Below are 12,507 nucleotides of genomic sequence, written 5' to 3'. Positions count from 1 at the left end.
CAACCACGTCTCACAACCATGAGATAGGTGGTTACAGTCTGTCACGGAATCAATACGACGATCCAGCAAAAGCCTCGTGCACCCTAAGAACACGGAGCGACCCAAGGACTGCCACCTTCTGCATTTTTCTCGCACGTGTTTTAGCATATTGTTCACACGCAGGGATGCTTTTTAGGCCATTAGTGAATGAAAGCTTGGCACCTCCATGAACGCCGATGATAAGGACGATTAGTTTAACAGAATATCCCGGGTACAATCGTTGCAATTCCCTTATAAGGTCTCGATACCTCTCTTTCTTTTCATTCTCCTTGGCTATAATGTTTTGGTCAGCTGGTGCCAAAAATTCTATAACGAACATGGTTCGCTTCTCGAAGTCAAAAAAAACCACGTCAGGCCACGAGTGAGCAACAAAAACAATTGTCGAGAATATAAAGTTCCAGCATATGCGGCACTTCCCATTCTCGATAATTGACTCGATTTCCCTAGGATCATTTAGAGGAGAGATATTGAGGTTAATGCTAAATGCTAAATCCTGGGGGAAATGACACTGTCTTGGCATGCCAAAATGAAACCCTCCGTACCAGACTTCATTCCGGGCGATTTAAGGAAAGCAAATGTTAGCTCACAAGACATTGACTGATCCTTCACATTTCTGTGGAAGATACCGTGCATCCTCTTATCGAGAAGCTGTTCACGAAAATTTTTCTCTTGTGCTTTCTTAATCCGGGATTTCAGGAGTGAGTACTCGAGATAGATAATATTTGATTCATTTTGCTCACCCCTAATATTGAAGTTAAGTCCGAGTGTTTCAACAGTCTCCTCCGCTGCTTTGTACAGAAACACTCTTTGTCTACTTCTTCGTGATTTCTGACCATTTTAAGAAGAGGGTCTCTTTCATTTGGAACTCTATGTGCTGTACCCAGAATAATCCTGTTGTGAAGACATTCAAGACTCAATATTCCGCGACCACCTTAATGGCGTTAGATGTACAGTCGCGGAACGGAAGACTTAAGATGCATGCTTTTGTTCATGTGCATAATCTTTCTTGTCCCGATATCAAGGGATCTGAGCTCGTTCTTCGTCCATGGAACTACTACAAATGAATAGAGTACTACCGGGACGGCAAGCATGTTCGCTGCAGATACTTTGTTTCTCGCCGACAGTTCGGAAGACCAAATCTGCCGGATGACACGTTTGTGTCTGCTTCGGAGAGTATCCTTTATAGATGTCACATACTTATAGCTATTCTATCAACGAGCTCAGGATTTTCAATAATGCCATTAAGTTTTCCTCGCTTCAAATAAACCTTGGCGCATTTGTCTAACCCAAATTCCATTCCAATTGCCTTAGTATATCGTTCGACAATCACTAAAACTAGATGTAGTTGCTCTTTGTTTTTAGCATAGATCTTAAGATCGTCCATGTAAAATAAATGAGTGACCTTGTACTTTCGACCTGCATGTTTGCCGAACAAATACCAATCAAAATGGCAAAGTGCTTGAGATAGTGGCAATAATGTAAGGCAAAAGAGGAGTAGGCTCATGGTGTCGCCCTGAAAGACACCTCTCTGAAAGGTGACCTTGTTAGTTGTCACACGATTTTTTCCAGATGAGATAGTAAATCTGGTTTTCCAAAGCGGCATCAATCTCTCTATGCACATAACTATTTGCGGATGAACCTTTAAGATTTCCAAAACACAGATGATAAGTCTATGGGAAGTCGAATCGAAAGCTTTCCGACAATCATTTCAGGCCATCGATAGGTCACGCAGGTAGAATGCTGCATCTTTGCAGACACATCTATCGATGAGCAGGTTTTCCCGACATCCCGTTACGCCTTTCTTTGAGCCTCGTTGTTCATACATTTCTTGCCACATAGGTTCAATATCCCGAACAATCCTATCATTTAGGATAGCTGTGAATATCTTATACAAGTGATTGGCCTGTAATTCTTCGGGTCAGCTAAGTTGCCTATTTCCGACAGGAGTATTGTGCGCCCTTCCACCAACAACTCAGGAATCGGCTCTTCCGCCTTTGAATATGAGGTGAAAAATACGGGCCAAATGTTGATGGGTTAAAGGAAACTCCTTCCGCCAGAAGGATTTGATACGATCTGGTTATGGTGCGGAATAGTTCTTCATTCCTCTTAATACTTTTTTCACCTCCTCGGTAGTGATGGGTGGACATTCTTTATTAGGTGTTATGAAGGCATTACATAGCTCCTTGGAGCTATTTATATTTTTCGAGTCTTCGTCTAGTCTATGCTGAACTTCGTAACTTCTCTCCAAAGTACTTCGACCCCCTCTGGTTTGGGTGGGTGTTCGACAGTAACTGGAGGGTCTTGGAAGTGTCGAGATGGGTCAGAGAGAAACTGTTGATTTTCTCTGACCCTCCTCTCCCTCCGCTCTAGACTTCTCTTAGCGTCAGATAGTATCCGTATTCTCTCAACAATAGGTTGTCTGATGGTCGGTAGCTTTAAATTTTTTAGTGTGTGATAACGGATCCGGAGTTCGCGCGCGAACTTTCGAACCTTGGCGGTAAAATTCCTGCCAGATGTAATGTTGTCAATCACACACTGAATGCGAGGGGCGTACTGTCTTGCCCAGCCTATCTTTGTTTCGCATTGGCAAACAAAATTAGACGCACAGAATTTTACTGGCACATTCATAAAAATATAAGGTTCCATTATATATATTTTTAAATAAACTTTAAACTATTATAATTGATATATCATACTCAAAATATTTACGTACGTTATATGGTATAAAATTTAAAATACAAATTATATATATGTTATTCAAATTATTTTTTAAGTTTTTCAGAACTTTTAAATATATTTTAAAATGATTCTCATTTTTTCGTAAAATTTTTCTAAAATTCTAGAAAAAACTGGCCTCAAAGTGTTCCGGATTTTTTTTAAATTGTATAAATCATTTAAAATTTTTGAAATATTTTTGAGAAGACTGAAGAATCCCGTATAATAAAATTCTCTACAATGTAAACTTCTAGAGATTAAAAAATGCTGAAATCTGAAAATCCTGAATTTAAAAAATCGGGAATAATGAAATGCTGGACAGTTTACAATATTATCGAATTTGAAAATTCCCGAATAATAAAATTCCAGACCGAATGCTGCCCAATTAAAAATATACAAACGAGAAAATTCCCTAATCGCAGAAATTGAGAAAAAATTTTTACGATCACTATTATTTATTTATTAAAAATAAAATAATCAAATATTTTTATCATCGAAATTTTGTTTAATGTTTTTTTTTTAATTACTGCCCTAATTTAAAATAACAATAATTGTATAAAAATGTAATGCAAACATAAATTTAAAAACAGTGAGCTTCAAATGAAACAAACTTTGCAAGATTCAATTCAGACATATTTAACGCGACTTTTCTTTTTATTATTATTTTTAAATAATAATTTTATTTTTCCGAGCGTTTTTTGAATTGTAGAAAAATACAATGCACATTTTCAAACAACATTTTTTATCCAAAAATACATTTGTTCAATTATTGTTATTTTAAATTCACACAATAATTTTGTTGAACTTTAAACATTGGAAAAGTTTTTTATGTGGTATAAATATTTTTTTATTCTATTAAAAAAAGTCTTTTTTAACAAACTATTTTTTTTTAATTGTTCAAATTAGATAGTTGTCTAGCCCGGATATTGTATAATTCGGAAATTTTCTGTCGGGAATTCTGAAATTCGATAAGATTATAAATTGTCGAGAATTTTCCAATTCGGGACTTTTATATTCCGATAATGTTATAATTCGAGAATTTTTAGAGTAATGGAAAATTTATTTTTCTGTAAGAGCGACTGAAAAATCCCGAAAAATAAAATTCACGAAACTGTAAAGTTCGTAAGTTTCAAAATAACTAAATAATAAAATTCCCGAAATTATAAAATTCCCGAGGTATAAAATTTGAATTGAAAAATTCACGAAAAATAAAAAAATAAAAAATCCGGGCAATAAGATATTACCGAATTTGAAAAATCCCCAAAGAAAATTGCTGAATTATAAAATATCCGAGCTAGAAAATTCTTGAATTTAATCAATTCCAAAAATTGTTTATTAAATATTATTTATTTATTATAAATACAATAATCGAATATATATTTCTTGGTGAAAAATTCTGTTTGAAAATGTGCATAGTAATCTTAAAAAATACAAAAAAGTTCTGAAAAATGAATTTTTTAATTATAAAAAAATAATAAAATAAATTTTGATATAAATCGTTGTTGAATTGAATCCTGCAAGGCTTGTTTTAAAAATTTTATTATGTATGTACGAAGAAAATTTAGGCAACAAATTTTTTTCTTTCAAAGCGCACAGATTCTTTAAAGTATTTTTGAATACAATTTTTATATAATTATTATTCTGATACCGGAGATTTCATTTTTGAGGATTTTCAGTCATCCCTTTCAGGATTTTTTTTCAGTGGTCCCATATTTTTATACCTCCTCTTAAAATTATGTATTTTTTCCAAATAAAAAGTCAACATTTAATTTCTAAATCATCGAAAGTATCAATTTTCGTTTAAATTATTTCAAATCTTTTCAAATTATTTTGAACATTTTCCGAAAATTTTATATATCTTTTAAACTGATTCCCATTTTTCCTAAGGTTTTTATAAAATCTTGCTCACAAAATTGTTTAGAGCTTCCAGATTATTTTCGAATCTTGTAAATCTTTTGAAACGTTTTGAAATATCAGTAAACATTTTCTTCGAGTTGTGCACATTTACGAGATAACAAAAATTCAATCTACCCAGAAATCTTAATTTTTTAAAAAATATTTCCAAATTATTTAGAAGCTCCAAAATGTTTTTCTATTCTTTGAAACATTCAAAAACATCTAGCTTATTTTATTTTTTTTCTAAATTAATAATTTTTTAAATGTTCTTGAAGAATCAAAATGAAATACTTTTACCTTCAAAATACAAATAGAAAATAACAAATTATAATTATAACATTCAAAGTTTATATTTATCACTCTCAAATTGTGACAATTCATTTTCAAATTGTTTACCACTGAAAATTGTGCTGCTTTTTTTTTAAATTTCTGAATTAAGTAGATTAACAATGGAATATTTTATGATGAAAGAATACTTCAAAAAGATTGGGAAATTAAATAAAGGCATTCATTTAAGAAGCTATCAATTTGAACGTTTACACTTGCGTCACTACTAAGGCTATCATTTTGAACAGATCTAGAATCGTCTTGTAAAATCAGTCATGTTAAATTTCTAATACTCGAACTGAAGTTGAATTTTAAAATTTACTTTCATTTCCCGATTTTCTTCGGTCGCGAGTCTAGCTCAATATGTAGAACAACTTTCATTTTTTTGAAATAGTAATTTTTCGGTTCTAACTTACGGGACACTCATTTTATTCCTTGAAAGATTTTTTACAAGTCTTGTTGATAATTTTAACATTCTCATCCAAAACGATAAGGTATTAATTTTTGCGAAAAATCCCTTTCGCGGATTTCATCAAATGTCCACTTTTTGGTCGTCGTTGTTATTGTTTTTGTGGTTGTCTGTATATCGGATAACTTTCGAAAGAAAAGTTGGATTGAATTTTGATTTTACCCACAAATTTTTTATTTTAAGAATCGTATGTAAAAATTGTACTATTTTTATAAGCAATTTTAAAAAAAATTAAATTGCTGCAATGAAAGTGTTACGAAAAGATTTTTTTTAAATCTTTCGGGGAATAAAATTAGTATTTATAGGTCGACAAAGTTTTTTTTTTCTATACAAAATGTGGCTTTAGTCTATATTTTTCCAGTTGTTTTTATTATACTACAATTTACGTTTGTATCTTGGGCGAAGAAATCCGTACTATTGTTTGACAAATATTCTTTATAAATCAATATTTTACAAAGGAAATTGCCCTAAGTGACCTTTAATTATAATTTTATAAACGTGAAAAACCCAGTTTTCAATTTTTTCGATCAAAAACACTATCCCTGAGTGACAGAACGAAATCAAAAACAATAAAAATCAATTTATTCAGGAACAAGCTTTTTGAGCAAAAATGACCTTGAGCGAACCTTTAATATATATTTTTTAATTTTTACAAAAATCAGGCTTTATTTTCTTACAAAAAAAATGTGTGGGGGTGACATTTTATCAAAAAATAAATAAAACTTGAAAAATAACCTTCTTGAATAGATTTTTAAACTAAACATTTGTTCTGGAGACTGAATAGCACTTATTCTTCGGTTAAGAAATCGCAACCAAAATTGTAACAAAATAGTATTCAAAAGAGTTTTTAAAACCTTAAAAATGTCACAGGTTTTAATAGTTCAATATATATGATAGAACCTCTATAAATTTGAAATTAGTCTACTTTTTCATGTTTGAGCTACAATTATTAAATTTTAGAAGTTATAAATTAGAATCGTGAAAAGTAACTCAAATTTTCTAAATAATTTATGTTTAAAAGAAAAAACCTTTGTATAATTCAATCTAAATGCAGCTGAAAACATTGAATTTGAAATGCGTTGAATTCAAGGTATATTTCAAAAAGAAAACTGAAAGCAAAGGATCGACTTTCAAAAGAAGCGACCAAGTAAGAAAGTGGCTTGCAAATTGAGCATGAAAAATGGTCTATTTTCGAATTTTTAAATTTGAACTTTTTCGCGTTGTAACAATTTCAAATCCCAGAATGTTATTTTTGACCTAACTTATAACTTATAATGAAAATTCAAACAATAAGCCTGTATTCTGAAAATGAAGCAAATTTTAACGTTAAAATTCCAGTTTTTAAACTGAAGTCCTAAAAATTTACAAATTTTACAATTACTGTTGTGTAAATTGTATTGGTATCCTAAAAGAGTATAAATAGTTTTTAAATTAGTTTTTAAATTTTCGGCAGTTTGCCTTTTTCACATACCTAGATTTTAAAAAAGCCTACCCAATTTTTTCGAATTTTAATCACTTATTTTCTGAGAGAAAATCACCACCATTTACCAGTGACTGAAACGCATAAAAAAAATCGCCAAGACCCAAGAATAAAAATTGGATTTACATCGAATGTTTTACTTTTTAATTGAGATTATCTATAACTTTGTAATTTCAAAAATTTTCACACAAATTGTTTTTAAATCATACTGTAGGAAAAAATCAACAAGATCGAACGCTGGAATCATAATTTTTGCAAATTTTCTGAACTTTTATAGCGACGGCTAAAATATTCCGAAAAATGAAATTCCCGACTCGGTAAAATTTTCTCACTGTCTCGAATAATAAAATTTCAAAATTAATAAAATTCCCGAACAGTTTATAATATTACCGAATTTGGAAATTCTCGAGGGATAAAATTCCCAAAATAAAATTTTTTCTTAATCAATACTATTTATTTATTAAAAATACGATAATAAAATATTTTTATCAAGTAAATTTTTATTTAATATTTAAAGTGTAAAAATTGTTGTTTGATTAAAAATTAAAATAATTATACAAAAATTGTATACACAAATTAATATAAAAAAACACATGTGTCTCAAACGGAAAAAACTCCCTGAATTTTCTTCAAACCTAATAACATTTTCCAAACAAACTTTACAGGATTCCAAAAAGCATAATTTTTTTTGTCTGAAAGCTTATTTTTATTATTTTTTAAGTAACACTTCGATTTTTAGGAAGAACTTTTGGAATTTAAAAAATACTATGTACATTTTCAACCAAAATATGTTATCCATAAATATATTTTGTTTTAATTTATTGTTATTTTAAGTTTAAACAATAATGTTTAACAACTTTAAACATTTAAAAAAGTTGTTTCTTTGTTATAAATATTTGATTATTTCAATTTAAAAAAATATTTGTTACAGAAAAATATTATCAGCACTTGTTTATCTCGAAATCTGTTGATGTAAAGTTCCGTTAAAAAAAAAAAGTATCCCACAACCAAATTTGGAACACAACGAACAAACTAAAACAAAAGGACAAAAAAATCCTATTTTGATCTGAAAAATTTGAAAAAGACTTTTTAAATAAATCAATAAACAAAAATTAATTTTCAGACAAAAATAAAAAAAGAGGAAAGAAAAATGAGAAGGCAGCCAACCATGGCCCATCCTTCTCTTCTTCTTTCATTCGTCTTTTTTATTCTTATTACCATAAAATTACAATAAAATAACATTCAAAATAAAGAAATATAAATAAAATTGCATTACCAACGTTTCGGTACTTGTACAGTGCCCTTATCAAGGCAAGAAAAATGTAATAGGTAGAAATTGACAGCACCCACAAACAGGCGCTCTCGCTTTGATACCTGAGAATCGAATATCTCTTTTTTATTTTTGTCAGAAAATTAATTTTTGTTTATTTATGTAAAAAGTTTTTTTTCAAATTTTTCAGATTACAATAGGATTTTGTTGTTTTTGTTTGTTCGTTGTGGTCTAAATTTAGTCGTTGGATTCTTGTTTTTTTTTTCACAGGAGTTTACATCAAATTAATTATTGGACGTTAAATGGGACTTTTAATTTGGATTTTAATCTGATTTAAATTTCTTAAATTTCGAAACGTATTTCTATTATGGTTTTTTTTTATTAAAAATTTGATTTTTCGAGAAAACTTTTTTTCATAACTTAAAAAAAAGATGTCCTATATATATATAGTTCTCCCACTCTGACACCTCATGCCCCATGTAAGTTTATAATATCTTTGGCTCACTTGTGTGCGTCTCTTTACGTTTAACGCATCTACGACGATCTACCCTACACGATCATTGTCGTTTATTGTAGAGATCAAAATCGAGAATATGTCATCCACGAACACATAAATATTGATAACTTATAACAAATCAATTGCTTTCATCAGAAAGTTAAAGCAGTGTACAGTGTAACTTATTTTATTTGAAACCTGACCTATATTTCGCGGCTTATAGATGCCCCTGATAGTATATTAATGGTATAAGATATGTCAGCCCTGGGTTTATCACCTGATTCTGAGCATGGCATCTCATGACGGCAGAATTTCGTTGCGTAATGCGTCAAATCACTAGACATTTCAGCCAATCGCAGCCTTTCTCTTAGTGACTAGGAGAATATTATTGGCTGACATGTCTAGTGAACTGACGCATTACGCAAAACGCAATTCTGCAATCATGGGACACCCCCTTAAAGTGTCCGCGAAATAGCTGACGACATTGTCCAAAGCTACAGTGTCCGAGGTTCGACTGTATTATCTCCGAAATTATCACTGTACAAGTTCACCTAATGTGGCCGGTTGGAGCTACTGCGCTTGGGTTAGTATCGCGCATTAGTTGGCCACAGTGGATGCGGAATCCAAAAAGACAAGAATGTATATAAATATGTATTCTTGTGGATTTTATAATAAATAATTATTTTAATTAAAAGAGTTGTAATTAATACCCAATTTTAATTCCATTCCAAATTCAGCCAAACAGGGCGCTACCCTATCTCGAGCGCAGTAGCTCAAGGCGATTACATTGACTCATATTTAAGAATAAATGGCCGTAATTAATTTATAAATTACTATTAGTTCTTTGCAAACTAATTAAACCCGTGTATTGCTGAATACTGATAATGCAAAAAATTGTTTATCTATCAAATAATTATAAATCTATAATTGATTCACTACAGTTACGGTATAAATGATGGACTTCAGTTAGTCTATTTTTACTGTTAAAATTAGTAAACTTCTGAAAATAACTGATTCGTTAATTAAAATTAAGTTTACTGAATGAATTAGCAAAATTTTTACTAATTCACATTTAGATAGTACGGTCTTTCTGGAAAGAAAATTTTAATCTATCAATTAGTAAAAAAAACTGTATAGTGGTATGAAAGGAAAGTGTGTGCTTTCTTTAAATAAAAGTAAAAACTCAAATACACATAACCTTGTCAAAAATATTTGTTCTCAAATCGGAAAAATTCTTTTCATCTAATTTCCTCTTAAATACAATACATTTCATCGCCAAGGGATTTTGTAACATGAAATGTGCATATAAAATTTTCCTAATTTGAAATAAATACTGAGTTTGGAAGAAACAAAAGTTAAGGCCGTTAAATTCGAAGAGCTGTATTGATTTTTTCATTAAAGTTGTAGAATATGCATATTTCCCTTGCATCTGCATGATAACCTTAAAATAAAATTGTTCATTAAACAATAATGTGTCTTGATAGAAAGTTTGAAACTGAATTTGGATTCCTATTGTGATCTCAAAAAATTTGAAAAAAACTTTTTAAATACATGAATAAACAAAAATTAATTTTTAGACAAAAATAAAAAAGAGGAAAGAAAAATAAGAAGGCAGCCAACCATATCCCATCCTTCTCTTCTTTCTTTCTTCGTTTTTATTCTTATTACCATCAAATTACAATAAAATAACATTCTAAATAAAAAATATATATAAACAAAATTGCATTACCAACGTTTTGGTACTCGTACTTTTACAGATAGAAAATTTTAAACTGAATTTGGATTCAGAATCATCGTATAGATAATCTCTTTATTAAAATATGCTTTATTATTCTCATTATTCAAGTTAAAATTATTTTGCATTTGCATTACATTACAGTATTCTGATGTGATTATTGTTAATTATTTATAAAGTCAAAATCTATCATTATTTAGAATAATGTGTAGAATTCATTTAATAATTACTTGACGCTTGACTATATCCCTAATTATTTAGGTGTTATCATTATACATTTAGTTGTTTCTACTAAACGGCTTCATTTATTAATGTTTTTATGGAAATATGGTGATTCTGCTACTTCGTTAGATTTTAATATCGTAACAAGCTTATACAATTGAAAAAACTGATCGTTTGCTTATTTTGTTTATTTTATAAAATTGTGCAATGTCCCTATTTAGTCTCCCGGAAGGCAGTCGTCGTGGGAGTCGCATCGACTCTCCCAGTGCTGCTTAAATCGATAGAACTTAAGGCTAGGTACTGTGAAAGACAGACAATCACACCCGCATAAATGTGTAACTATTAAACAATCCTCTTTTTGTTATTCCTATAACTCAGTCAGAAAAAAAATAAGTTAGGCAAATAAAAAGAACATCATGTTTTATTATGCTATGCTTCACTTATATTCTACTCTTTAAATTATTATCGGAATTTACTTAAAATATTTTTGAATGTAAAAGGATTTCTTAAAAAAATCAACCATTCATGAGCAAAATAAAATTTATTTAGATATTTCTTTTTCTTTAAATATTATCATTTACATCAACTAGTGATAATTTGATTAACTCATCCATAGAGATATTGAAAAATAATAAAACGTACTAGACGTCATTATAATTTTATATAAATGATATGAAAAGTACCACAATTATCTGAAAATTATATATAAACTCTTAGTATCAGAGCGATTATGGTTGCGAAATAATGCAATACTTCTATGATTTCTCAAAAGTGTCAAATTTTATGATTTTTTATTTTTACCAAATTTTACCGGTGAAGGCTCGACATAAAATTGAACTTTATAGCCATTTAATTCTCTATTGAATCCATTTCTAGTATTCCAAATTTCCAGTTTTTCATTATAAAAGTGATATCATTTTTTCCTAATCACGTTTGATTAATTTTTTAGACAATTAATATGTGTGTGTGTTTGTGTAAACTCCCTAGAAATGAAAATTGATCTATGAAAGGTAATAATGTGGCAAAGTCACTTCTTATAGAAGAATATCTGCGAAAACTTTTAAAATCGTAAAACGTTTACCTCATCCTCGAACATATTATCGTGATCTGCCATTGATAGAACAGCGCGTGGGCGCTTGTTTCATACACAGCAATGTATATGTAATGTAAAAAACATTTTTTTCACGACAAATAAGAGTAAACAGTTAACACGTTGTCTTACATCAAATCGACCTAAGATGGCGAGACATGTTGATATGAAAAGGTCTTTCGCGTGTTAGAGGACCGGTCCACTTTGAACGCAAGAAATTTTGGTACTGAACAAAGATTGAACTGCGATGCTGCGATTGCGGCGCCTGCGCTTTGTAAAACGTGCGCAAACTTGACTGTAAAGCTGTAAATGAATGTAGAGTGAGCCTATTTATCAAGAACCCATTTTTCGCTTTGCCCACTTCGACATTTTGTTAAATTAATAACATAATTTTTATCTTAAAGCACACATTTCCACAATCCGTTAGGAAATTCAAATGCTTGTCTTTCTTTTTTCTAAGATAGCCTTATCTTCTTGAATCCCAGTCTTTTACCTAAAGAAATGTACAGCTTATCTACCTCTATCTTAAGACAATCTAAGATTTCATCTAACTTTTTTCATTCCTTTTTTCTTTTGAAGTGAATCCATTTACATCTATTCTGAAATATAAGATAGTCCTATCTTCGTGAAGTCCAGTCGCTCTATCTAAATGAATCCTTCACTTATCCACCTCTATCCTTTACTATCCGTTGGGCAATCTTAAATTTCATCTATCTTTTTTAATTTCTATTTTGCTGTCCAGGTGAATCCATTTCTATCTTTTCTTAT

The 12,507-nt window shown here is 30.2% G+C and overlaps 1 protein-coding gene across 1 annotated transcript in view; it reads right to left on the bottom strand.

The window, feature by feature from the left end:
* The window catches only part of LOC117178714 (inactive dipeptidyl peptidase 10), a 1,065,008-nt gene extending 1,053,069 nt beyond the window's left edge, over window positions 1-11,939 (bottom strand). The window contains exon 1 of the mRNA XM_033370143.1: window positions 11,731-11,939. Within this exon, the coding sequence (XP_033226034.1) occupies window positions 11,731-11,763 (33 nt within the window). The 5' untranslated portion in view covers window positions 11,764-11,939. The remainder of the gene's footprint in view (window positions 1-11,730) is intronic.
* Window positions 11,940-12,507: the final 568 nt, after the last annotated feature.

Source organism: Belonocnema kinseyi, chromosome 8 (assembly GCF_010883055.1).
Source record: "Belonocnema kinseyi isolate 2016_QV_RU_SX_M_011 chromosome 8, B_treatae_v1, whole genome shotgun sequence".
Taxonomy (NCBI): Eukaryota; Metazoa; Arthropoda; class Insecta; order Hymenoptera; family Cynipidae; genus Belonocnema; species Belonocnema kinseyi.
The sequence above is the reverse complement of the archived record's forward strand: the minus strand, read 5'-3'. Positions and strand labels throughout refer to the sequence as shown.